At 37.4% G+C, this 26,072-nt stretch overlaps 5 protein-coding genes across 17 annotated transcripts in view; 1 reads left to right on the top strand and 4 right to left on the bottom strand.

Moving 5' to 3' along the window:
• The window catches only part of LOC107070181 (uncharacterized), a 32,740-nt gene extending 29,566 nt beyond the window's left edge, over positions 1–3,174 (bottom strand). For 6 of the 7 annotated variants that reach the window (XR_001476221.2, XM_015328134.2, XM_015328132.2 and 3 more), the window contains exon 1: positions 2,896–3,174. The gene's annotated coding sequence lies outside the window, so the exon portion shown is untranslated. The remainder of the gene's footprint in view (positions 1–2,895) is intronic. The other variant, XM_015328135.2, reaches the window with a different exon arrangement.
• On the top strand, positions 1,056–23,515 carry LOC107070188 (uncharacterized). 4 transcript variants are annotated; one of them, XM_015328143.2, is made up of 4 exons: positions 1,056–1,148; positions 22,782–22,985; positions 23,068–23,220; positions 23,282–23,515. In XM_015328143.2, exons 1-4 carry the CDS (start codon positions 1,071–1,073, stop codon positions 23,447–23,449), a joined length of 603 nt encoding a protein of 200 aa, XP_015183629.2. In that variant the 5' UTR covers positions 1,056–1,070; the 3' UTR covers positions 23,450–23,515. The 4 variants fall into 4 exon arrangements, with proteins under 4 accessions (XP_015183629.2, XP_089026234.1, XP_089026233.1 ...); XM_089170108.1 differs by lacking the exon at positions 1,056–1,148 and adding an exon at positions 16,927–16,944; XM_089170107.1 differs by lacking the exon at positions 1,056–1,148 and adding an exon at positions 18,744–19,634.
• Positions 8,323–11,526, bottom strand: LOC107070183 (S1 RNA-binding domain-containing protein 1). Its single transcript, XM_015328136.2, has 2 exons — positions 9,242–11,526; positions 8,323–9,162 (listed from the first exon to the last, which is right to left on the bottom strand). The coding sequence occupies exons 1-2, from the start codon at positions 11,249–11,251 to the stop codon at positions 8,389–8,391; spliced, it is 2,784 nt and encodes a 927-aa protein (XP_015183622.2). The 5' UTR covers positions 11,252–11,526; the 3' UTR covers positions 8,323–8,388.
• LOC107070184 (serine/threonine-protein kinase OSR1) lies at positions 11,663–22,111 on the bottom strand. 4 transcript variants are annotated; one of them, XM_089170091.1, is made up of 11 exons: positions 21,968–22,111; positions 20,149–20,283; positions 16,972–17,468; positions 15,973–16,085; positions 15,623–15,873; positions 15,296–15,468; positions 14,542–14,779; positions 14,355–14,469; positions 14,023–14,285; positions 13,624–13,810; positions 11,663–13,540 (listed from the first exon to the last, which is right to left on the bottom strand). In XM_089170091.1, exons 1-11 carry the CDS (start codon positions 22,015–22,017, stop codon positions 13,463–13,465), a joined length of 2,100 nt encoding a protein of 699 aa, XP_089026217.1. In that variant the 5' UTR covers positions 22,018–22,111; the 3' UTR covers positions 11,663–13,462. The 4 variants fall into 4 exon arrangements, with proteins under 4 accessions (XP_089026217.1, XP_089026216.1, XP_015183624.2 ...); XM_089170090.1 differs by lacking the exon at positions 21,968–22,111 and adding an exon at positions 21,100–21,188; XM_015328138.2 differs by lacking the exon at positions 21,968–22,111 and adding an exon at positions 21,100–21,188 and having other exon boundaries at positions 14,542–14,777; positions 15,303–15,468.
• Dus3 (Dihydrouridine synthase 3) lies at positions 23,516–26,072 on the bottom strand. The gene is made up of 5 exons (XM_015328141.2): positions 25,884–26,072; positions 24,431–25,697; positions 23,948–24,315; positions 23,745–23,873; positions 23,516–23,659 (listed from the first exon to the last, which is right to left on the bottom strand). Exons 1-5 carry the CDS (start codon positions 25,970–25,972, stop codon positions 23,587–23,589), a joined length of 1,926 nt encoding a protein of 641 aa, XP_015183627.1. The 5' UTR covers positions 25,973–26,072; the 3' UTR covers positions 23,516–23,586.

Below are 26,072 nucleotides of genomic sequence, written 5' to 3'. Positions count from 1 at the left end.
GGGTGTCCGTCGTTTCGCCTTGGAAACGCGTAATGCAGTCGAGAGCCAAAGCAGAGCCCCAAAGCAGAGCCCCAAAGCAGAGCCCCAAAGCAGAGCGCCAAAGCTTTGAGCGACCTAACCAGATCGTCGGCGTTCGGTGTGTGCGAGCGTGTCTCTCTCTCTTAGAGGGTTCTTTCCTCTCGTCGTCACCTTACGACGAATCACAACTATAACTATCGATAGCGTCGATAACGAATAATCAAAGTCAATTTCCCACTTGTTTTTGCGCCAAGCAACCAACGCGCCAGATATCGGGATTCTCCTTTGATTTTTCAATACGACTATCTGCTAGCATAGTCGATTATATCATCCAGTTCCTATATACTACGTATAAATATAGTTTCGTGGAAACGTAGAGATGACGCGTACGTTTCTATTCCGATCGATGCGAGATATCGGTGTGTTGTGTACGCCTTTGTATTCTAAGCGTTTACTAAACGTTAACGACTTGGCGATTTCATTTGCAACAATTGCGAACATTAACGCTCCGCAATTTCGTAGAAATCGAACGATTATCTGGAAACTTCGAGGAAATATATCGAGAAAATGTTTTCGCGTGATAAATGAGGAGCCTCTATCTTTTCCCTTTTGTCTTTCTCGATTAAATGAGAACAATGATGCAAACAAAAGTTAGGAGCCGATCGCTTAGAACTTTTACATTTTCCAAAAAACGAAAACTTGGATGGACATATGACTATAGTTATCGTGTCGAGTGGGAGAGAGAGAGAGACAGAAGAAGCACGTCCTCGTTATGATGGAAGTCGTCGAGTATATTTACTTGTCCGTTTCATTCTTTTGTCCGCAGTCTGCGCTCGCAATTGCAGCTGCAACGCTCGAGACAGCGCCATTGCACTTTTGATCGTGCCAATATTAAATTCGACCAAGAAACGTTCAGAAGAAGCTTAGAAAAGCGTTTGAGGGTCGGGTTTGAGCGCGTAGAGAGGGTAATTGCATATCTAAAGTAAATGAAATGCCAAGTAGTATCATTTCTACCTATCCTTGTTCCTGTCGGAAAGACGCTTTTCGCGCCGATGGAAAGACGAATACGAAAGAGTAGCAGCTGGGTCAATGACGTCACTACCTGTCTTACAGCTCAGCTCAGCCGTGGGGTATGGGTCAGCTTTGCTGGCCATGCTCGACGTACTTGTACGACGGACTGGCTTCCTTCTTTCTCTTTGGCGCGCGCGCGCGCACGTACACACGCGTACACACACACGTACACATCCTGCTCTACCTGCATCTCCGTCTATTCGAAGTTTATGGATCGTTGGTGCACGCGGTGCATTCTCACGAACCTGTTTCGTAACAAAACACCGACGGTCCGATATCTCGGTCGCGCGAGCTCCAAGATTCTACGAGCTTATCGAAGTGCTCTTCTCCTTCGTCCATCCGTCCCTCCAACCTTCCTTTGCCCTTCGCCCTTCGCCCTTCGTCCTTCCGTCCTCCCGCTCGTTCAACGGAATACGCGATCGATACTTCTTTCTTCTTTCCTTTTTCTCTAACATAAGAGATTGGCACACGGACGTAAAACGTGACTATAGATAAAAATAAAACGTCGATCGAGAGAATAGGGCTAACTAGCTAATTAGCCGACAATAAATTCTCCTTTTGTTCAGCCGCGAGATGAATTTCCATTTAAATTACATTGTAAATGGATCAAAATCGATATGAGCAACGTCGACGATTGCACACTCTCCGTGCGCCTTCCAATATCCTATTTCAAAACATCGATTCACGTCGATTTACGTCCAATATAAATACTCGAAATATTGAAGAAAAATATCAAATAAACAATTTTGTCATCGAATTACACAAACTGCTCGCCATGTTTGAACGTCGATAATCAACGACGAAATATCTCCATGAAAATGTTTATATTAACGAATACATAATTAAGCCTATGGTGGTTCGCTTTCGAAAATGAACGCTAGTGTGTTATCGTATAAACCTATGTATAGCGGTAGAAAATATAATCATAACGTACTTACGTACCCACTTGCAATTTTCGATGCAACGTATAATTTAAAGTCCAGCTTGCTCGGAAGCATCTAATAACGATGATTACAAGCGGATAGAAAACTTGCGTGTTCTATCGACGATACGTATCCTTCAAATACATATATACATATATTCGTGATTGTTAGCAACAAACCTTCTTCCAAACGTTCTTTCCATAACTGTTATAATCTAAACGAAAAGACGAATAGAAAAATGGTTCGGATGGATATCACTTTGACTGTGACTGACTGACTGACTAACTAACTGACTGACTGACTGACTGACTGACTGACTGACTGACTGACTGACTGACAGCGAAGAGAAAGGAAAGCAAACCTTGTCTACACTCTCTCGTCGGAGTTATTTCGATAATCGAAGTTCGAAAAGTACGAAGAGATATGATAAGGTATTAAGCGCGTGTGTAAGTGCGTGGTAAGTGCGTGGTAAGTGCGTGTATAAGTGGTGCGTGCTCGTGCTCCTATAGGAAAAAGAAAGAACCGGTAAAGAGAACCAGTTTTCTGTTTCTTGCTTACGGAAATACGCTTGGATGTATGTATCTGGCATCGTTACGATCAAACGCTTCGATCATTACAAACAATACCAGATACGATCGATACTACCTATTGCTCTTTCTCTATCTACCATGAAAGCCCTGCTCTTTTTTCCAAGTCAGCTCCTCCGTCCCTTTGTTCTTTCACGTTAGCCTACTAGAGAAAAGAGGAAAAAAAAGTTCTAATGGGAAAGTAGAAACGCCACGTATTCCGCGAAACGAGGAAAGGAAGGTCGGGCACAAAAGCGAGAAAAAAGGAAAAAAAAAATAGGGAAGCGTATTATATTTAGTCGGAGTTGTTTTCTTACCAAGGAAGAAGGTGATAAACTCGGCAACGGTCCAACGGTCCAACGGTTCATCCACGCTCGATCGATTAGCACAGAGTTATGACAAGTACGTGTAATGGCGCCGTAAACAAAGAGAATGAGCAAGCACTCCTGTGTTTGGTAAAATGTGAGCACGACGAGGAATCGACGAGGGATGGCGGCGACGAGGATGGCCGACGAGGATGGCGACGCTCGAAAATACAAAGGGAAAAGAAACAGACGCGAACCCGACCACGGACGCCGTTCGACTGAGGCGCCGGCGTGTTTACTCCCCACTCCTCCAATCCATTCGATCGCGCATACCCGCGCCCCCCCCCCACCTACGCTACCCGTCCCGTAGCGCAGCGCACCGCGGAGTAGCGCAGAGTAGCGCAACGCTTCAACCACCTTCAGCTGGGTCTCGTGTCAGCTGTGTCCTACCGTTCTTCTTCTTCCTCTTCTTCTTCTTACCTATTTTTGTCCTTGCACACGTTCTCTTATCGTCGGACACAACCCAGAGACTAGATGAGCAGCACCTTTTGATAATTTCTTTTGATCAGTTTGTGAAATGTTATACATCGACCTAACGGTTTTGACTGTCGAGAATATTTTTCTTATTTTCTTTATTTAAGGTGCATTTTGTTCCCGTTGGAGCTTGTAGCCCGATAAATCACGCTTAAATTCGAGCCGCACGTCGAAACGATAATATTTCACGGAGGGTTCCATTACTTTTATGCGAGCGTCTATCCCGCTCCCCGTACCGTACCGTACCCCCCAAGACCACCGCATAATTCTTACAGGGTAAAGAAAGTTTTCTCTTTGGAATAATATGCGTAGAGAATTGTAAGTGTTCGAGCTGAAGGCCGAAAGGTAGAAAGCACATTCGACAAAAAATCCTTGATAACTTTTTAACGAGCGATTCCATTGTTTTCGAAAGTCTATTTACTTTATTATTAGACGCGTCTTTTTTTTTCCATCCAAAGTCATCCATAGTTGGAGCTCCCATCCGTAGGTCTCGCCTTCTCTCGTTGCGATCTCACGATGAGTCACAAACTGGTTCCGCCTTACATCTTAACGAATTTTAAACCGACGATCTGAATCATTTCTCAATTATGAGAATCATATCAGTTCTCTTATCGATGCTACGCTAAAAATAAATTCGAACGAGTTGCCATAGTTTGCTTAGCTTTCGCTTGGATTTGTCGAAAGAAGAAAAATGAATAAGTACGTTGACGACGACCATTGCGACGACCATTGCGACGACCATTGCGACGACCGCTGCATTCTGAATGACGCAAGACCTACCAGTGATTAACGAGGTTAAGGCTCTACCTCGTTAACGGTGCTACCAGTTTGACCTTTGCACTCTGACGCATACAGATGTCCTTTGATGAGACCACTTTGCTGTCATTTAAAAATAAAAATAAAAAGTGCATCAAACTAGAAAATATCGATCCTATGGAAAGGCGAAAACGAAGGCATAGAGGAGGATTCGGAAGTTAACAGCAATATTGAAGGAATTACGGTCGTCGTTGGGTCGTTGTCGTCGTTGGTTGGCCCGGAAATATGTATCGGTTTGGAGTATCATTGGGAGGGCCCCTATTCTCGCGTATCCGAGTAGTACACCGGAAGCGAGGAGAAAAGTTAGAAACACAAGTGTTATACAATACTTTTCGTAGTCTGGTAGGAAATAAAAAAAGTTATTCGCGCTCTTTCAACTCGTATACCTACCTATCCAGGAAAATTGTGTTACGTCGGCTCTGTAATAATATTGCTTCTCGAAGATGACTCCGATCGATATTTCGACGTTGAAACTAAATTAAAAGGCAATAAGCAGCGTTCTAATGTAAACATTGTATTCTCCAATGAAACTAACATAGAACATAGAATTCAAAGTGTTTCGACGTGTCCGGAAGTAAACTGAATCTTTCGTGTCTCGGTGATTAAATTACTGGCCGCGTTTGCATAAATAATAGAAAAATAAAAGGAAGAAAGTCCGTTTTACGTAATCGTCGCGTCAAACGAAAATGTACGATTCTATATCCGATTGTTGAACTTATGTAACAGTGGCAGACCGAAACCATACAATTGTAATTGCATAACAGTTAACGACGGTTAAGGTAGAAGCATTTTGCGCAGTATTATCGATTATTATTGGTAGGCCAGGTGAACCGAACAACAACTTTATTGAATACTAGAGCAAATGATATTTCTATCGGCGCGTGAATTATAGGAGACGACTAGATCGCTGACGTAAACCGAGCACAGTGCACCTGGCTGGCTACGTTCGATGCACTGTCCAAATACGTACGTATTCTCTCTCTCTCTCTCTCTCTCTTTTTTTTCATCTGGAATTATTAAATCAGTAAAGCGTACGATGCTCGATCTTTCACGAGAGCTTCAGTTTCAAGACGAAAAAACGAAGCGGCGCTTGTTAACGAAAAGAACCATCGGAGTAATAAAATATGTACGCGGCTCGAAACTCGAGATACTTGGGCGATCTCGCTTGCGTTATTCTATCCGCTATCGCAAAGGCTTAATTACTACGAAATACATAATTACTGTGGAAAGCGTAAGCGTAAGGCAAGCCGCCAATTATCCATTTTCTAGCGGTATATCCGTTCGGATTACGATTCGAATTGGTATTTTGGAAGATGCTTAGTGTCCTAACGAAATGTGTTTAGAAGAGGGAAAGGTAGTAGTGCCAACTTCTGTGGCAACTTTCATTCTCGAATCTGGTGGGTTAAGGCGAAAGGCGATATTCAAGAATGACTGCTTTCGTTACGGTGTAAAGTATACGCTGGAAATACGAGGACCGAAGACGCGATGCGTAGTACGGTGGAACCACGCTACAATTCCTTTTTCCTTTCGTTTAATTAACCGACTCGTGCTAATTGCTTTGCTAGCCATTATAATATGATAATAATTATCGAAAAGCGAATAATTTCCTAGTTGCTTCCTAAGACAAGTGCAAGTTAATGTTTTGCAACTATTAGTACGCTTGCCGTTCGACATATTGACGAGATTTCTTTCCCTCCTCCTCGTTAACTTTAACGATCCTAAAGTAATCATCAAAGTTTGGATAGAACGCGTCGCTTGACGCGTCGTCAAATGGCAAAGGGAATGCGACGAGAAAGACGGTTTTAATCCCTCCACTTGTACGTGCAACATTTTACCTTTCAAATATCCATTTTTGCATAGCGCAAAATATGAAAAAGCGAACGAATAAAAGGACGCGGCAAAAGGCAAAACCCGGTACAATTATTTCGCGTTTCCATAGAAACTTGCAAAATGGATTCAACTGCGGCGACTACGATGCTCCATTGACAAACGAATATTGTAGGTTTTGTAAGAAATGTTATTCGTCGGTTCGTGCTAAACAAGGCTTCAACGAAAATACAGGGATTTAATACAGGGATTCAATACAGGGATTCAATACAGGGATTCTCCTATTCTCTTGGCTTCGTTGTGCAGAGACTTTTTTTTATAAGCTACGCTAAAATGTAATGAAACTTGGAAGCACGGTGGTAAACTTAGAAATTTCTTCGTACAATATAGAGAAGGAATGTCGTGACAACGCGAGAGAAGAATGGAAAACACGAGAGCGCATACGTTCAAATGGAATTCCGCAAGAAGAATTTAAAAAAGGATATGCAAATTGACGAATGTATAAAATACCCAAAAACTACGAATCCCCCTAGGTCCTCCTTCCTGTCCTACTCCATTTACCTTACTTTTCTGATTTAAATATCGATCCTTTTGCGAAGCTACACAGTCGAGGGGAAAAAAAAAAAGATCGAAAATCCGAGTAACAATAATTTGCAATCTTTTGGAAAACTTGCGAAATCGAGTTCGCTCGTTGAAGTTTCTTCGGAATTCGGTATACGTTATGGTAAATTCACGACGAAGCAAGGTGTGAGCGGAATGGCAAAAAGCTGTTAATCGAAACCGAAAACCAACCGAAACCAAAATGTCATTGCATCTTTATCGCTTTTTTTTCCCCCCTCAAAGCACCACTCAGATTTTCATCGAACACTTTAAAGTGATGACTTTGCACCAACGACAAATTCCATTTAGTATATTTTCGTTAAGTGGAATTTTACTCGAGGATCAAAATTCAAAGGAAATACGAAACTGAGGAAAATTAGCGACCGAAGCAAAAACTAAATAACGTGAGTTGTAATAAGTTGGCGAGTCGTGTGGGCGAAGCAACCTAAATGTCGATGGACGTTAAGGTCGAAAGTCTACCTCCTACGTAACATTTCAAACGTTGCTCTCTATACGCATATATTAGCAATATCATGGAAATATCAATTGAAGCAAATCCAATGCCTTTGTTTGATTACGTTAGAAAAATTGACGTTGAAATTGGTTGAAATTGGTCTTGGCGTGGATCGATAAGGGACGCGGTGCTCGAGTGGTTCTCATCGAGCGTACTTCCGTAAAACAGCTGATGCCTGAAAACCGGCGCCGCGACGTCTAGACGACGCCAGGGAAAAAAGCACTAGCAGCAAAACACCCTCTGCACTTCCCTTGCACTTCCTGACAAGCGCAACCCTGAACCAGAGAAAATAAACATCGCGTCCTAGACTAGACATACAAAATAACAAGCCATTGTTCTAGACTTTCGACAAATATAATCATTGTCAAGGGAAATTGCAACGGCTTTTACGAAATTACGCAATTGTGTTCTGGAGGATTAGCGAGAGCGCTTTCGCAATCAGTCGAGTTCGTCCACAAACACTTTTAGCGTCCATTCCAATTTTAAATTGATTTGGAAACATTTATCGTAGAGTTTTAAACGCGCTACTTCTATTCTATATTTCATTTGAATTAGACGTAACATTTATGAAATAAATCTCTTATTCGTTAATTCGTGCGAAAAATGTTTTCTGGGTCGATGGATCCTCGAGTAATATCGTTTTATCGTGCAAATAAAATCTAGTTTAAGTTGAAGTAGTAATCGTTACGTTTAAAAAACATCATTCGATAATATACAAATTTGCAAATATCGTGTCGTTTAATACCCCTAGATCTTATTCCTGTCGATCGTGATATATAATTTTCTTGAACACCCCCGTCGTCTGGAATGAAATTATTTATGGACACGTCCCTAGAATCGTTTTTCCACAGTAGATAGAAATTACGCGAATAAAAAATGAACATGAGTAAAGGAAAGAAAAAATGATAAAAAAAAAAAAAAAAAAAAATGTAGCTTCTTACTGGTTCGCCGCCGTTAGACGAGGACTGGTGTATATTGATCGACGGTCTGCAAAGACTCTTCGAGCGGTCAACCCTTCCGTTACCGACGCAAAAAACACTACTTCTTCGAAAAATCAATTAATCTGTCATTGTTAACAATGCTACGAGTTCAAATAATATACTTCCAATTTAATTATATTATAATAAATTCTCTATATTCCTCTGCAATCATGAAATAAAAATATTCTTTATTTTACGATTATACACATATTTATGTTCTTTTATATCGCTTTTTCAAATAGACCTTACAAATTCCAAGCAGAATTTATCCAATATGTAATCGATGTTGACGACTCTTACTTCCACGTGTTGACCTACGTAAAATGTTTGGCCCTTACACAGGCTTGCAGGCATAAGACCATTTTTATTTAACCCAACATCTACGAATACACCGAAATCCGTAACGTTTCTGACTGCCCCGCTCAGCAAAGTACCGTTAGTCAAGTCTTTGATGTTTTGCAAAGAAGAACGAAACAAAGGCTTATGAAAATTAATTCTTATATCTTCGTCTTTTTTCATTGTTAAACCTGTTATTATAACTTGTAAGGTGTCTTCGTCCGTCAGCAACTGTGTAAGAAGAACATTCGGGCCGTTTTCTTCGGCGAACGCTTTGATTGTTTTTATGAAAGACAAACTGCCTATTTCTTCTACGTTGCATCCTGTCAATTTTAAGAATTCATAGGCTACAGAATAGGATTCCGGATGAATCCAAGTTTGATCCAAAAAATTGAGAGATTCATTAGGATCTTTGGATTGATTTATTTGACTTCCAGCAACAATTACTGTTTCTGGTAGAATCCTTATAAATCCAGCACATTGTTCAAAAGTTTTACCGCCAATGCCTTTTACTTTCAACAATTGTTTCCTGTTTAAAAATGGACCTTCAGTATTCCTCCATTTGATGATGCTAGTTGCTTTAGTTTTATTCAAACCAGCAACTTTTGTAAGGAGAGAATGGGAAGCCGTGTTGATATCGACACCGACAAAACTGACTACTTCTGTAACAACCTAAAAAACATCAATTATCCGATTATATTTATTTGAAAAGATCCATGATGTGATGTAATAATCAATTATATATACTAACTTCATTCAACGACTGCATTAACTGCTTTTCAGGCAAATCGTGTTGATACATTCCTACTCCGAGATGTTTTGGTTCTATCTTGACCAGTTCAGCAAGCGGATCTTGTAAACGTCTCGCGATTGAAATTGCAGAGATAATATTTGGATCGAGTTGGCCAGAGCCAAATTCGAGTGTGGCTTCGGAACTACAGCTGTATATAGAAGCTCCTGATTCGTTGACTATTGTATAGGAAACGTCGAGTGGTTTAAAGGCTTTCGATTGAATTAAATCAGAGAGAAATTTTTCTGTCTCTCTGCATGCTTTACCATTGCCAAGTGCTACGACAGTACTATTATATTTCTTTACTAAATCGATCAAAATTATCCTCGACTTTTCTAAATCTTTCCCTTTTTTATGAGGATATATAATAGCAGTTTCTAAAACGTTTCCTTGCTCCGACACTACTGCTAATTTACATCCATGAAAAAAACCTGGATCTATACCTAATACAACCTTTCCTCGCACAGGCGGCGTCAAAAGTAACTGTTTGACATTGGTAGCAAATACTTCTATGGATGCATTGTCAGCTCTTTCTTTTAATTCTCTTCGTATTTTTCTAATTATCAATGGTTTAATATACCTTTTAAACGCATAATCCATACTGTCTCTCAATAACTTCGAATGTGAGATTGATACATTAAATGCATTGTGAAACAAATCAATACAATAACTTATAAATAATTGTTCCAAACAATCAGGTATAAGGATTTTCACAGCAAGTACTTTTTGTGACTCTGCTCTATTAATAGCTAAAATCTGATACGGTTTAATATCTCTCGTGTTACTCTTAAAATTCAAATATATTTCATACTTTTTTATATCTACACTTTTCTCTTTCTTTATGTCCTTAGAATTATTTCTTATTTTTAATGGCGCTGTATGAATATCCATAATAAATTTGTTTTCAAGCATTTTCACTTTGTCAAGAATAACTTTATCTTTACTAATTATATCAGCTATAATATGTACAATTCCTTCCATTATTTGTTGCTCCGTTTGCAATCCTTTCTTTTCTTTATTAACTAGAGAGACCAAAGGAGGTATTTTGTCCCCTTTTATAATGGCATTACTTATAGGACCTAGGCCAATCGATTTGGCCCTTTCTGCCAAGGATTGCTTAGACGTATCTTTAAACATGGAATAAATATACTCTAAATCATCCTCACATTTGGTAGATAATAATGCAGCATGAATCTGCGGAGTCCACTTTCCTAATTTGTCGATAGCTTTAATAATTGTATTAGTGCGATGTTTAATTGCATTGGCTTTATCGAAACATTCTTTCACCAATCTTAATTGATCCGCTTCCATACCACCTGTCATGTTTTTTCTATACCTTGCAATAAAAGGTATAGTATTTTCATCTCGAAAAAGTTTCACAATATTCTCTGCTTGTTGTTTACCAATATTTTGTACTTCACAAATGTAATCTATTTCTGTCCATTCCACACATTCCATAGAAATTGTACTTATACCAATGTTTTTATTCGATACATCTTCCTCTAATTTTCTCTTTTTCTTATTTAAATTACTCGTTAACGTCTCATCTACATCTTTAATTGTCCTTTTTAAAGTCTTTTTGACATCCTTTTTGACATCCTTTTTGACATCCTTTTTTACATTCCTTTTTACATCTACTTTTTTCTTTGAAACGACGTTTTTACCATCTTCACCGACATTTTCTTTCTTTTCTTTAACAATCGTCGTATCAATATCTTTTTTTTCATCTTTGTCCTCGTCAGAAGATACAAGTATTAATTTATTTCCTTTATTACTCAATGTTTTCCTCTTACCAACAAATTCTTCTTTTTTAACATTCTCTTCGTCGGAAGATAAGATTATAGGTTGGATTTGTTTTTTCCTTAATTGTTGTTTCTTTATATCTCGACGACATTCTTCCTCTTCACTATAGTCTTCATCGGAAGATATTATTACAAGTTTTGATTGTTTATTTCCTAATGATTTCTTCATATTTTCACAATTCTTCTTTTTGAAAAATCGTCCAAATTGACAAAAGTAATCACGTGAACATAAATAACTACTCTGGTGGCGGCGATTGTAGATATGTTCAATATATTGCACATTTGTATGGCGCGAAATTTGAAATAGTGAAGACGTTAAAGATCGTGATCACGACAATGAAATATTTCAATAATTTAACAAAATAATTTGTCCTTCATTTACTAAAAAGAGCAAAATTTTATTACGACTAATTGTAAGTCAATCGTTAATAAATCAAATATCATGTATAAAAGGAATTATATTATTAATATTTGAAAATTGTATAAAAATTAAGTACCACCTCCCCCATTTAAGCATCATACTGTGTTCTTCTTATATATTAAGTGATCGTAATAATTCAATGGAATAAAGCACAAAGTATTGTGTTTCATTGCTTAATATTCTTTGATATTAATACAAATAAATAAGTTTGAATGTCGTTACATAATCAATCGTCGCACTTTGTTTGGCACCATTTCGATGATGCAGCAAATGATATACGTCGCGGTAAGAAAATGTTCTTCTTTAGTTATGATCAAGAGATTGAATATTACATCTATAAAAGCTTATGAATCGATAGCAAGTTTAATTTTTGGGGTGGGGATAAGGCACATGTATCATGATAATACAGTTACGCTAAAAACATTCGGATTAAATTTAGTTCGAATCTTGAAATACAATGCGTGGTAAACCTAGAAACTACAAAATAGTGCCATGTTTGATAAAACTTATTTTTTTTTTCTGATTCTACTTTAGTTTATACATTATGATAATTCATTATTATTATTATTATTATTATTATTATTATTATTGTTGTTGTTTTTGTCTTACAATTAATAATAATTATGCTCTTTTTCCGTATGTTCTATAATAATTATATCAAGCGTACAAGATACATCTGCCGTTTAACGAATAGAGAGTATTAATACATTCGTGACTTGAAAATTGGTAAAATGATTTCTTTTGTATTTCTTAGTGAAAAAAGAAACCTTGAAATAATAAACAGAATGTGATAATTGCATATTTCTCATCTTTACTATATACAAGCCTGGTTGAATTCAAACTTATGTTACAAAATTCCATATTATATTAAGAATAATTTTAATCATAAATAATATAATATATATATAACTCTGATTTCATATATTTTGTGGCAGGCTTACGTTGCGTACAGGTGTCCATATAAATATATATATATATATATACATATACATATACATATATCGATATATATGTGTATATATATATATACATACATATATATATATATATATTTCGTTTTTGTAAAAACGACTCAAGAAATAAAAGTCTTAAACCAGTTCTATCTAAAATCTTTAAAAATATGAATACATTATTGTAATTCTATTTAATTAAGTACAAAATGTGTTCTAGTACTTTTGTATCTTTGTGTAATATTTCATTGATTCTTCATCAAATGTGATAATTAAAATGTAATAATTGATATTTTGTACAGGATTTAATGACTTTAATGACACTATATTATATAGCGCATCTTATATATCCTTTGTTGAATAAAGGAAGAAAGTTATATCAAATAAACAAATGATAAACAAATCAAGTACCTCAACTGATTTCACCCAATGTGAGTTCATCGTTATTTCAAATGCTACATTATTTCAATGCGCGTAAATTCAATCAAATTTACATGAAATAATGAAGAGAAACAACGAACAAACTGAATCGCTAATATTTACATAAATTAAAATAATATGAATCGTTCTAGAATAATAACGTGAAGTTATAGCGTTTTAGGGAGTAGAATATGTCAAATTTGCAAGCCTTCGTGGATAATAATTGTGTGGATTTCGCCTTAATTTGTGGATTACGTGAACATAATATAGACATAAAAACTTGAACTTTTTTTTTTCAAAGGTTCTTTGTCACTGGATGTACTATGGTTAGGATGTACTATCTTGTAGGTTCTATGTCCTATGTGATCAAATCACCTGAAAAATCATAGCAACTGAAAAGAGTTATCGCAAAAATATCCAAAACTAGAGCCATACGCGTCGTCTCAAGCAAATTCGTCGATGCTTTTTTATACTGTACAATGTTTTTGTAGAATGATCAAACGGTATAGCTATAGCTTTTGATCCTTTCTGCATCATATATCATCACGTAAGAGTATTATTCTGAGACTTCAGAATACTACGAAATTGTTTAATCCGTGATAGAGATCTGAGCGAATCCTATTAATGCTTTATCATCTGGTACTTCGTTGGCTGCATGACCAGAAATCTAAAACAAAGGATAAGTGTAAATATTTACACACACACACACAATAATATTATAAAATAAGAAGAAAAACAGTTTTATTTTACCAATGGAAATGTAACAGTCCGTAATTGTCCAGCACTGTCTATTAATTTTTGTAAATTCGATGCTATAACCACGATATCTTTTCCGTCGACTAATAGCGCACCGACTAGTTCAGCAGCAATGCCTTCGGCAGAATCAACTCCCACAGCAAACTCGAATCTGATATCGTTTAGTTCACGTTTTTGATTACTAGAAAAAAAAAAAAAATCAAATCAAAATAATATTGTAGATAATCCGATAAGTTTTTGTAAATAAATTAATAGGATCGGGATGGACGATGTATACTCTGATTTTTCTTCAAGGGTGAATTGAGTGTCTGGACGGCTGGAAGGATATTATGGGATATATAATAATATTAAAATGTCTTGAAATATTTCAAGATAAAATAATAATATGCATACCGTAGTCTTAACACCAGATTTATAGGAACATTTTGCTCGGCAGCTTGTATAACGGCATGACTTGGTGCCGATTTGACTTGAGAATAAAATTCGTCTTGTTCAGGATCTTCTTCGCTACTTGCATTCTCTATTGTATTAACTGGTAACGCTTCTTTGCCTTCTTCACCGCTAGATGCGCTATCCTCTTCTTCCGACGACCAAACCCATTCTCCCGTTACCGTTCTATGTAAACGACCCGATGTACCTGGTTGTCTTTTCGATGCCTGTTTTAAATTATACATTATGTTTAGAGTATTAAGTAAATATATAAAGTATTAAGTAAAGAAACATACCTTTTGCACTCTAGTTTCGAGACTTGGACCTATAGCAACTAATGTTTGTTGCAAATATTTCTTGTCTTTTGCTTTTTTAAAAAAGGGATGTTTCAAAAGTTCTGTAGCAGTTGGTCTAAAAATTAGTGGTTGGTCAATATTTAACAAATCGATGATATCGCAAATATCAATTGTACGCGTAATTTACCTCTTAGTTGGATCCTTTTGTAAGCAATCGACGATCATTTTACGGAATGTTTTACCATACGCTTTATACTGATCTTTATCATCCGCCGCTGTATCTAAAGTTGGTGGATCATTTTGTAAAGTGAGCATCAATACTTTCATTGGCGGATACTTGTGATAAGGAGCGGTACCGCTTGCCATTTCAATGGCAGTGATACCGAGCGACCAAATGTCTGCTTTAAAATCATAACCATGGTCCTGCAAATAAATATGCATATCATAATTGCTTTTACGATAAGTTTGTTAAAAGAGATAGACAACATTTAAAAAAAGCGTGCTTTTCAAAATGACGCGAGAACGCGGCGTAATTCGAACAACTAATATTGCAAGCATTTACATTATTACATTATTACATTAAAACGTTTAGCTTTTTAAATACGCGCTTTATTTAAGCCATTCAAAGTAGTGAAATATTTTAGAGAAACATTATTATTCTTCAATGAAACGTTAACCAATCATCGATAGTACCAATTTCATGCAAGAAGTTTAACGTAAGAGGATATTTGTTATATTTAATTAACTTGTAAATGTGAAAAAGCATTGAATATTTCAACTTAATCGAAGCGTTGGATCAACGTTGTTTGGATCAACGTTGTTTGGATCAATAATAGACAGTACATTTGTATCTTAGCACTTGTTTGTACCAATATTAATGCAACAGAAAATATATGTAGACACAGAAAATGCAGGCTAAGAAGTTGTAGTGTTACTTTCCTCTCTCACCTGCTCCATGACCTCAGGTGCCATCCAGCATGGCGTTCCCACAAAAGTATGCCTAACTTTTTGTCTGCTTAAATCTCTTCCTGTAGCGAGCCAAGCACTGACACCAAAATCAGCTATCTGTACAGTACCATCTTCTCCTAGTAGGATATTACCCGCTTTTATGTCCCTAATATTGTTTTGTTTGTTTTGTTAAAAGTCATATACTAGTCCATTTTACTATTTTTTATATTATTATATTCCCATTTTATTATTCCACATTGCAAAGGTTCAAATTGTTCGAACAAATGAAAAAAAAATATTATTAATCTATTGAATATTACCTGTGTATTTGACCATTGCTGTGAAAATATTCAAGACCTTTTAGGACTTCGCGAAGTACAGTAGCTATTGTAGCTTCATCGAATACTCCATGTTTGCAATTGGTGGTTCTGGTTTTATGTTTTATTATATCCAACAGAGATCCACCTTCCAGTAGTCTTAAAACAAGCCAAAGCTCTTCTTTTACGACAAATGACGTATAATAAGTTACAACATTTTCGTGGTTGCAAGAAGACATTGCTTGAATCTCTTTCTGTTCAAACAGATCAATATTATTGTAAAGAAAGAATACTTTTGAATACTCAAATATAAATATATAATAATTATTATCAAATAAACACAATACTCTTACCAATAATTCGTCCATACTGGTATTCCATTTTTCTAAATTTATTCTCTTTATAGCACATTTTTCTTGGCGTGGAATACAAAATGCTGCGTGAACTACCGCAGTGGCCCCAACACCTTTAAATATCAATCACGATACTTTATTCTCTATATACGAAAAATGATATATTACAAATAATCTCAAATTTAAAAATAAAATTCAACAGCGATAACAGGTTCGTGATTGATGTCAGCTGTACAAATAGTAAATGATAAATATTCAATGAATCTTCTACGTAAAGGGAAGAAGAAGAAATGAAGCAAAATACACGATCGATGCGAACCATTTAGGTTAGAATCTATATCTATATATATATACATATATATAGCATGTATATAGCATATATAACAGTACAGCAGAATATTCACAAAAAAGGAAGGAGTAGAAGGAAAAAGAGACAATCACGAGATTACGAGCATAGTTAAGAAATGAAATTACAGAAGGAGAAAGAAAGAGAGAAAGAGAGAGAGAAAGAGAGAGAGAGAGAGAGATGTTTTACGTATACGATGCATCAAAGAAAAAGAGAAACAACTGAAAAGGAAGAAAAGAAATTTGTTATCACGAAGGAGCCGGTTAGGACTTTGCTTTTGGAGAGAATGGCGTTTGAGAAAAGACATAGAAAATTTGTAGAAAATAACTGAAACACGTTGATCGAGCGTTGTTTAATACCATCGAGCATTTATGTCTGTCCCATTGTCGTTTCAGTAATTTAGTGAAATTTTTGAGGGATGATAAAATTCGATGGAAAAAGAGACGGATTAAAGAGTAGAAACGAGAACGGGAACAGGGGGGGGGGGCGAGAGTGGGAACGAGAGAGGGAGAAAGAGAGAGCAGAGAATCACAGGCGACCGGCTCGAATTGTGAAAGATTTTCTTTAGAAGACAGTGGTTCGATCATAGGATTAATAGAAGGACAAAGGGATAGCGGAGGGGAATGGTAATTCACGACGTGGTAGTTACTCACCGATAACCTCTTTGAGCTCGTAGTCGTCCTTGGTGTTCGGCCAGCCTTGTACGACCGCGGTTGAGCTCGCAGACGCCATTTTGTTAGCCAGTGCCGTACCAAGGCGCGCGTGCTTGCTGGCAGCTCTGGCGCCCCTATAGAATAATGAGGCGCCGCCTCCGCTCTCGGCTGCGAATTTTCCACCACCACCACCACCGACCCGAGTGGCACGCGCCGCCGCCTGAGCTTTTAACCCACCACTGACGATACTACTACTACTACTACTACTACTACTACCACCACCACCACCACCACCACCACCACTGCTATTAATGTTTTTCTTGTTATTGTTGTTGTTATTGTTGTTATTATTGTTGTAAAGAACGTTCGATAAGACGGTCGAAAGGACTCGCTGCGAGTCCGTTGGTTGCAACCCTTCTTCGTCGATCGTCGAATGAAGGGATCTTTGTCGAAATATTCCAGAAGGACAGGACGGCAGGACGTCCGGCGTGATTTTCCTGTTGAAAATGTTCACTCACGCTTTAATATCGTTTGCGCAATCATGTATGCAAAGATAAAGGATTAAATCAGATTATCTTCATGCGTTGAAACTGAACAAATGTTGTCTTTTATGCTTGTACAAAGATAACGCTTGTGCGGTTGCTTCGTCGTTTATCAAAGAAACACTTACTTACAAATGTTCTTTTGGATTTATTTTCCCTAAATACATATTAATTATTTTCTTGAAAAAAGTTGCATCGGTTGCAACATTTTTTTTACGATAACATTTTATTTTTTTGTTTAAAAGAAAAACGCGTAGAAAAAAAAGAAAACATTTATCGAGCACCAATTACGCGTAATTGCGAGAAACAAATGCGTCCTACGCTAAACTGTCGTTTCGATTCATTGAAATGATTGAGGTTTTTTAGGGAACCGAATCATCGGCGGTGCCAGTGCGTATGCCTAAATTAATTCTACACGCAAACAAACTGGTTGAGTTCAATCAAATCATATATGATTATGTCTTGTGACTGTTTTTTAAGTATTTCCTTTTAATTGATCATTTTAATAAAACGTTGTTAAAGAATTTTCAAATAACAAAGGGGCATGAAACATTCTAGAGATACTTTCGATTCGAATAAAAACAAGAGGTTTCAACTTACGCACGAATCGATTCTGTTTCTGTCTCTCTCTCTCTCTCTCTCTCTCTCTCTCTCTCTCTCTTTGTTTTTCCTTTTTTGCGTATTCTTGTTTTACAAGACGATATTTATCAGACTCAAGTACCGCAGTCTGGGGCGTTCGATCGAATACTAGTGCGCATTCGTTCTTTCGGTAAAACTCTTTGCGTCGTGCGACTAATAATCCTACTCCGTGTGTCAAAACTTTATCAAGAATCCCGCCACTATTCTTGGCCCCATGCTATTGGCCATGACGCAGTGCAGCGTTTATTTTGACAGCACGCTATTGGTCACCAAGTGCAATCGTTAATCCTTTCGCCTTCAAAATTGTCATTTTGAATATGAGAAAAACAAGTAGAAATAATTATAATTGCTATTGCTTCCTGATATAATTGTGCATATGAAATATTAAAAAAAATAGTGAACATTCGTCATACCCTTTAATCCGTAAGACAGGGATTTCCTACCGTAGTAATTGTAACGAGCGAAAATAATTTCAACTAAATGGGAGTACCCACGCCTACGACTATTACGAGAGGAGAGAGATAAAATACGAAATAAATAGAATAGAGAGGGAGAGAGAGAGAGAGAGAGAGAAAGAGAGAGAAAGAATAAAATTGGGGTTAGGTCGATAAGATACGACGAGTGATTACGATTTCGATAGACGTTACGTTATTATTATGTTAATCGATATCACGTCATTTTTTGCAAAAGAATTTTGGACAAAAAGTCATTCAAAAAATGTTCTTTGAAACTATATTATATAAATATATATATATATATTATAATACGGAGGAACCTTCGAGGATCGATACCTCCGTTGTAATCGATCGCGATGCAACGTCGAGCCTCGAAGCGGGAAATTTGAAATAAAAGTAAAGGAATTAATCGGTTTGATAATCTTGAAACGCGCTTGAATTAACTTCCTAGAACTAATTACATAGTTTCAAGGTTCGAACGTTGAAAGTTAATTACTTCTCCGTCTTTTCCTTTTTGCTAGACGCCGTCGTTGTAAGACGTAATGGAAGCGCGTAGGTGGAATGAAAAAAATGTTGGAAAATGACGCTCGTGTCGTCGACTGGACCTCAACGAGTTGGATTTATTAACGATATTGATTGAACGTTATAACGTCGATAACGTTAACAATGACATCGATGATATCTATGTTCGTTTCGCATTTGACAAATCTCCTGTAAATCGTCCCGTCGCAATCCTACCGATTTAATTAATGTCAATCGATCCGCGGATATAAATGTTCAACGCGTCAGATGCTACCCGCACCGTTATCTCTGATTTTCTCTATTTGTACAGGAATTTTATTTTAACCTTTAGCATCTCCTCTCTAACGCAAATAGGTATGATTTTCCCTCTCGAAACGATACCTTCTCTGGTATATAATCTGCACGACTTTTACCTTGATTTTACAAAAGGTTTGCAACTACTACGGTTACCATCTTGATTTATACATTCCACGGGATGCCGAGGTTGTACGGAAAACTATTTTTAGTAAGTTGTTTGATTTTTTCTCTCTAATCATCTCTAATCAGAAAGACTCGCGTAAATATATTTTAGGAGTATAAGAAGCACGTTTCTAAGTAAAGCAACACCGAAATAGAAGCAGGCGCGATGTTTCTTGCGAAGCGCTAATGAAATTCTCGCGAGCAATTTTTTTCCGATTACACAACTGTTCTTTCGTGTCGAATGACTTATTTTTCATGATTTCAATGCTGTCAGGAAAGCAAAAGAGAGAGGATCGGTCGTCTTCCCCTCTCTTCACCCTCTTCACCCTCTTCCTCGAAAACGATGGGAACGAGATCGCGTGACGAGTTTACGAACGATTCGTTTAGCTCGTTAAGGCTCATAGACTTCCCGAACTTTAAAGCTATGGCTCTTACTTAAAGCCTCTTCGACTCTAACCAATAGTTTCATATTATTTTGTCTTTTTTCTTTTTTTTTTTTTTTCGTAATAAAAGTAAGCAAAATTGTTGTTAAGTAAATAAGAGAAAGACCGTGTACTCACCTACTCCTGCCGAGTACCAAAGTCGTGAGGAATCTGTTATCTTGAAATTTGAGTTGCTGTTCCTCCTCCGGCGATATCGGCGCCGTGGCATCCAGTGCACCGGACTTGCGTTGCCTCATAATGTTATCTACGACGCTGCAAACGGACGTGCGTGCTTGTTAGACGGGTAGCAACTAATAAGGCGTTTACCAAAACTACCTTCTTTTATCTTTCAACTTGGATCGTTTGAAAATGATTAATATTCGATAAGAAAATATCGGCTCCTAGGATTGTAGCAATAACGACTTTATAATGTCTTTATAACATCTTATTACTGCAATCCTAGGGCCAAAGGAAGCCACGTAAAATCCCCGCTTGCTTGCGAGAGCGTGTGGAATATTTCTAAATTGACGGTCGGTCGATTGTCACCTAAATACCTAAATGGAATAATTGGAGCTGGATTGGCCTTACGGACTATTTTTAGCCACCGCCAAGGGGTAAGCCCTCTAACGTTGGCTAAAAATAATCTTATCGCGAATTTACTGTCCCTTCTTTCGAGTCAATGGTCCGTCCGTCCGTCCGTCCGTCCTACGTTTTTCACTGACGTTCTTCATCGACCGGCTAGTAACCTCTTTGGCTTTTTGTTTTTTTTTTCTTATATCATTTACGCCAAAAAATGTTACGGCAATTTTTCGAACGAAACAAGCGCGTCAAAATATCTTTCAATGTTTAAAAATGCGATTAACGCATTTCTAAATCCGCATTTCTCATTACATTATGCTCTAAGTATATTATCAAACAGTAAGAACCGATTTCAAGATCGTCGTCGTTGCCTTAAATGCGAGCATCGACGTTTCGATCGACAAATCGAAAGTTCTTCTTTGGTTTGTATTTCTTTCGCGTAAGCAAATATTTAGGTTAAATATTAGATTTGCAGGCCACAGGATGACGATTTTCACTTAATTTCCTTACCGGCGCCGTTTTCCTCCCACGTTCGTTCCGTCAGAGAATCGTTTAATTTTCGAGCCTCGACGAGAGAAAATCATTCCGTCCCACGAATTTTGACGTACGCCGCCTCGTCTACTATACGTACACTATTCTATTTCATTAAATACAATGAAATTTATCCAAATGCTCTTGTACAATTTATTACCACTTGAAAAATAAGTCGTGGCGTATTATTTGTTCTTCTTCTTATTTTCTTCCACACTCTTTGGTGGCACCCGCGAGAGTTAAATTATTAGTTAGAAAGTTATTAGTCATAGATCGATCATACGTGCGATCATACATGCGATCATATATGCGATCATACTTGCGATCATCAACGAGCACATTTATAAGTACATTTGAACAAACACGTCCACGTGTGTATTTTCCAACGATCCGCAATTGTTCTAAATGGAATAACTAGACGTCGTCCCGTGGTCGTACCGTTCCAATTTACTCATTCTACTAATCTATTACCGTATATCGAGGAACGAAGAAAAAACAAATGTCTTTTTTTTTTTTTTATTTCATCTTAACGATAAGGATATAATCTATTTTACCACCTTTATAATGGAAATAATGGAAATTGTCAATTTGACAATTGAAATGAAAAAAAGAGACAAGAAAATGAGGAAATTTGGAGCGTTGCCACACGATGATGGTTCGACTGTGTCTAATGGCGCTCTTCGTCAATGAAACCTCTGATCAGGCGGTCGAGGGTCAATTGGTTATTAACTCGGGCAGGAATAATGACCATTAAGCCGTTTCACTGTCATAAAAATCATCGCTGCTAACGGAAAAAGACCAACTCCAATTGTAATTTACATAGGTGTAAATATTTCGTGCATCTCACCTGACGGGGGTCGACTTTAAAGTTCCGTTTGCACAAAGATCGGTTCCCATGGCATCGTCGTCATCGATATCAATAACAAAGGCGAAATTTACCGTACTTTAATTACCGTACTAACAACGCGAGACAGACCGAACAGATGCAAATTCCGAAGTAGATGTAAGTTCGTCGTCGACTGAACTATGTCAGACGGGGCGCACTTCTCAATTGAATAAGTACCTCCTAGCCACGAACCGTGGAGTGCGCTTCTCGCGGCGAATGCGCACCGCACCGCTCCTACGCGCTCTTCGAAAACAGGCCCCACGGAGTGGCCCACAGAATGACCCACAGAAACGACACCAACAACCAAAGAAAACCTTACTTCGTCGTTCCGAAGCCAATGCGCGAATTAAGCGAGAGTCGCAGGGAACAATAATTTATATCGTACGACATGGGGCACGTTGACTCAATCAGGGCTGACCTTGTCTGCCGAGCCAAGTTTGATTTTCAGAAACCGATTAACATTCATCGCCGAGAAGACGTCATCTCGAAAACAATCTCCGCTTGCTTAATATATTAAACGATAGAAAATCAGATAAATAAATGATTATCGTTTGACATTAGTCAGGAAATATTCATTCTAATATCGCTTTCGATTTGGTCGTTTCGTTTAAGGCGCAATATCGGACAGATGATTCACACCAGCTTCGCTCCCACTCGATAAACGACTCCCTACCCTCCCCATACACGAATAATGACGACGTTTCATAGTTTTATAGAGCCAGCTTACCGACACGAAACTTTGATTTTAGTTTGACAATTTTGCTTTTTTCAACAGCTAGCCGAATTGCTCGTGTTCGCACACGATTCTACCGCACTTTACGAGAAGCTCAATTTTACCAAGATCTTCGAGACCAACTTGCGCAACAATCTTCCCGTTTTACGAGACCTTTCTTATCTACCGGAAGAATACAACAATGAAGAATTCCAAAGACCAAAAGATTTTGGAGAACTCGACCGGCAGAATAGAAATTTAATGCCTGTAATTCTTGTATAAATTCTTATAGACTTTTTTACTTTTACTTTTACTTTTTCTTTTTTCTTCATTTACTCTTTGTCAATAGGAATATCGAAACCTCTGCGAAACTGTGACCAGAAAAGTAGAGTTCAACGATGAAAATTACGAGTATCAACCGCCTCATTATCACGAAGTCTATTGCAAGAGTTATTCGTTTCTCGATCGAGCATCTGAGCGAGCAACGAGATCATCCAAACAGGTTGTATTTTAATGCATTTAAATTTCGTTCATTTGCCTATACGCTAGCATACGTGTTTCAGAAATGCGCGCATCCTGGCTTTCATTGCGTACAAAGGAGTAGGACCCTCTTCTTAGTCAGACGCGCCTGGGACAGCGATTGTTGGGAACCTTTCACCAAAGAAATTGCTGGCGGTTGCGACTGCATGTGGCCGGTCTCTCTACTCGGTGATATCGCTGCTCATTATTAATTTTCATCAATGATGAAAAATGTAGCGTCAACTATAATGCATTGAATAAAATTTCTTCAGATCAGAGTTGTTTTGTTCACGGTTTATTTTTCAAATTCTTGCGAATAAAGAAACAAAATAAAAATATAATTCTCCTATCACTCCCAGGAATTTGCTTTGTGCTTAGGTAAGAAGTGGAATCCATCGGGTACTTTCCCAAGCAACATTTCTCTAAAATAAAAAAACCAAACATGACACGATATTCATCGATTATCCTATGAAGTTTAGGTCTAACTTATTGTCTAAACGAACTTACGATATCTTCACCCAATCCGTACAATTAGAACTTGCCATGAGCGTTTCCATTTCGTCTCGACCTTTATAAAATGGTGGTCTCTCGTTGATTCTCTGCGGTGGTCTTTCCAATAGTCCAACAGGTACATACCTAAATAAAATATGTTACATATAACAATACGTTTGCACTAACTCATTGTCAATTTCCAAGTAAAAAATATTTGCCTGTGTAAGAAGGAGATCCACTCTAGCATAAATCTTCTTGTTGTTTCAACTCCTCGCGTATCAGATCCCCAATGTTCGAGACCATAATTAACGTATTTCTTTAATATCTCAAATCTTTCTGTACTTCTTACATCTATCAACTTTTTTTCTTTTATTTCGGTAAAAATCCAAGGTTTTACTAATGCTCCTCTTCCTATAGTCACCCCTTGTACGGAAGTGTAGGTGTTTAGTGCTCTTTGATAATCATCGTACGAAAGAATATCTCCGTTGCCAAATACAGGTATAGGCTTTGCTGCCTGTGCACACTTTTCTATATAATTCCAGTCTGCAAGTTTGGTGTACCTTCGTTCGCGAGATCTTCCGTGAACCTGCTCAATATGCAATTGTTATTCATTTACTATTGAATAAAAAATACTTTTCTTAATTATCAATACCTTATATAAACTTATAAACTTGAAATCAAAATGAAGGTAAATTACTCACGGTAATCATGGATACGCCCCAATCTCGAAACTTTGGCATTAGATTATGCGCGATAGGTTTATCTATGTAAACCCCTGTTCTAGTTTTTACCGTTAAAGGTATTTCCACAACTTGACTAACAGATTTTATAACCGTTTCTAATACGTTTAATCTATTGAGCATACCACTTCCACCACCTTGTCTGTAAATTAAATCGATAGGACATCCTAAGTTCAAATCTATGAAATCTACATTAATTTCTTCGTTCAATAATTGAGCACATCTTGTCAATACTCCAGGATTATTACCACACAATTGTACGCCAAAAATGTCTTCGCTTTCGTGCCGTTTTACCAAAGCCCATTCCTCATGCGCTCCTTTTAGTATTTTAGGAGCTAATGCCATTTCTCCGCAAGTGATATCGGCGCCGTAACTTTTGCAAATTCTTCGAAATGGAAGATTACCCACGGTCGTTAAAGGACTTAACATTATTTTATTCTTCCAATCGATCTTTTTCTTTTCCGAAGCTCGAATTTTAATCAAATCGTAGTCCTCTACGGGTCCGATCCTTGACTCTTTTTTTTCACTAATTTCATTCGACATATTATCTTTTTCAAATTCTTCCCCGTCATTTTTGACTGTAGAACATTCCAGTCGAGACGTCTCTTCAACGGAATCGTTCAACTTTTGACTTTCGGTAGATATCTTCTTGGCGGATGAACTGTTTCTTTTAACTATTGCTTCGGCCTTGGAAAAATTATATTTATGTTTTCTAAGCTTATTTTGGAGTACCTTGGATAATAGATTTTGCGTGGAAGCTGGTTTTTTATTAAATTCTTCTAATTTTTGTGCATCTACTATGTTGTAACCATCCACTGTCAAATGATTAGAACCCATCCTACATGCGGCACCTCTGGGACATCTACCCATTAAATTGAAAATATAACATTCCTCGCTAATATCGCTTGGTTTCAATTGCAAATATTCTTTTCGATCGTGTAGAAAAGAACAATGTTTAATCTCACATTTTTTCTCAGGTTCTCCTACCGCTTGATCCGCTATCCATGGGCATAGGCTTGTTTCGCGCAAGGTTTTGAACGGTGGTGGTCTAGCCTTATTTTGACCACGAACTTTTTCCTTCTTTTCTTCAGATTTTAATTTTTTCGACGAAAATTCATGAGACGTCGGTTCCTCCTCATTCGCGTTGATACTCTCCTCCGCGCTTCGCTTGTTTGATCCAACAAGGCACTCTTCATTTTGCAATCTTATTCTATCTTCGATTATGAATCTGCAATCAAAAGGTTCATCTAAATATTGACAACTTTGTAACACGATGTATATCACATGTAAAACCACCATCGACAAATGTACGAGACAGAATCGTAATGTGTCATTTTGAGGTTATGATTCTAGCGTGCTGACATAACTATTCGATCATTTCTATTATAAGTGTTGATAATAATTAAAAACTTACTCTTCTTTAATAAGACACACGCCTTTATTTTTGTCATCGCCATAATCAAAAGAACAATCTTCATCACACTTTTTACCGTATTCTGCCATTTAAGACCGGGTACGTGTGCCAGCCAAATTCAAGCGAATTTAAACGTATATATCGATAGCAAAAGTTTCGATATCTACAGGTAGTTCGAGTCAAATTTTA

The sequence above is a fragment of the Polistes dominula genome, unplaced genomic scaffold, assembly GCF_049000335.1.
Source record: "Polistes dominula isolate Pdom_NZ unplaced genomic scaffold, Pdom_raw_medaka contig_15, whole genome shotgun sequence".
NCBI lineage: Eukaryota > Metazoa > Arthropoda > Insecta > Hymenoptera > Vespidae > Polistes > Polistes dominula.
Note: the sequence above shows the minus strand (reverse complement) of the source record. Positions and strands in the feature narration are given on the sequence as shown.

What these genes read in the sequence shown, in the direction of transcription:
- LOC107070183 (XM_015328136.2), bottom strand. Translation starts at nt 11,251, where the DNA reads ATGAAGAAATCATTAGGAAATAAACAATCAAAACTTGTAATAATATCT. An exon ending in TAATGCAGTCGTTGAATGAA is followed by an intron (nt 9,163 to 9,241) that starts GTTAGTATATAT and finishes GATGTTTTTTAG; the next exon opens with GTTGTTACAGAAGTAGTCAG.
- LOC107070184 (XM_089170090.1), bottom strand. Translation starts at nt 21,173, where the DNA reads ATGATTTTCTCTCGTCGAGGCTCGAAAATTAAACGATTCTCTGACGGA. An exon ending in TTGGTACTCGGCAGGAGTAG is followed by an intron (nt 17,469 to 20,148) that starts GTGAGTACACGG and finishes CATTTTCAACAG; the next exon opens with GAAAATCACGCCGGACGTCC. An exon ending in TCGAAACTAGAGTGCAAAAG is followed by an intron (nt 14,286 to 14,354) that starts GTATGTTTCTTT and finishes AATTTAAAACAG; the next exon opens with GCATCGAAAAGACAACCAGG.
- LOC107070188 (XM_089170106.1), top strand. Translation starts at nt 22,223, where the DNA reads ATGCGCACCGCACCGCTCCTACGCGCTCTTCGAAAACAGGCCCCACGG. An exon ending in AGGGAACAATAATTTATATC is followed by an intron (nt 22,388 to 22,781) that starts GTACGACATGGG and finishes TTTTTTCAACAG; the next exon opens with CTAGCCGAATTGCTCGTGTT. An exon ending in CAACGAGATCATCCAAACAG is followed by an intron (nt 23,221 to 23,281) that starts GTTGTATTTTAA and finishes TACGTGTTTCAG; the next exon opens with AAATGCGCGCATCCTGGCTT.
- Dus3 (XM_015328141.2), bottom strand. Translation starts at nt 25,972, where the DNA reads ATGGCAGAATACGGTAAAAAGTGTGATGAAGATTGTTCTTTTGATTAT. An exon ending in GGGGCGTATCCATGATTACC is followed by an intron (nt 24,316 to 24,430) that starts GTGAGTAATTTA and finishes CATATTGAGCAG; the next exon opens with GTTCACGGAAGATCTCGCGA. An exon ending in TGGATCTCCTTCTTACACAG is followed by an intron (nt 23,874 to 23,947) that starts GCAAATATTTTT and finishes TATTTTATTTAG; the next exon opens with GTATGTACCTGTTGGACTAT.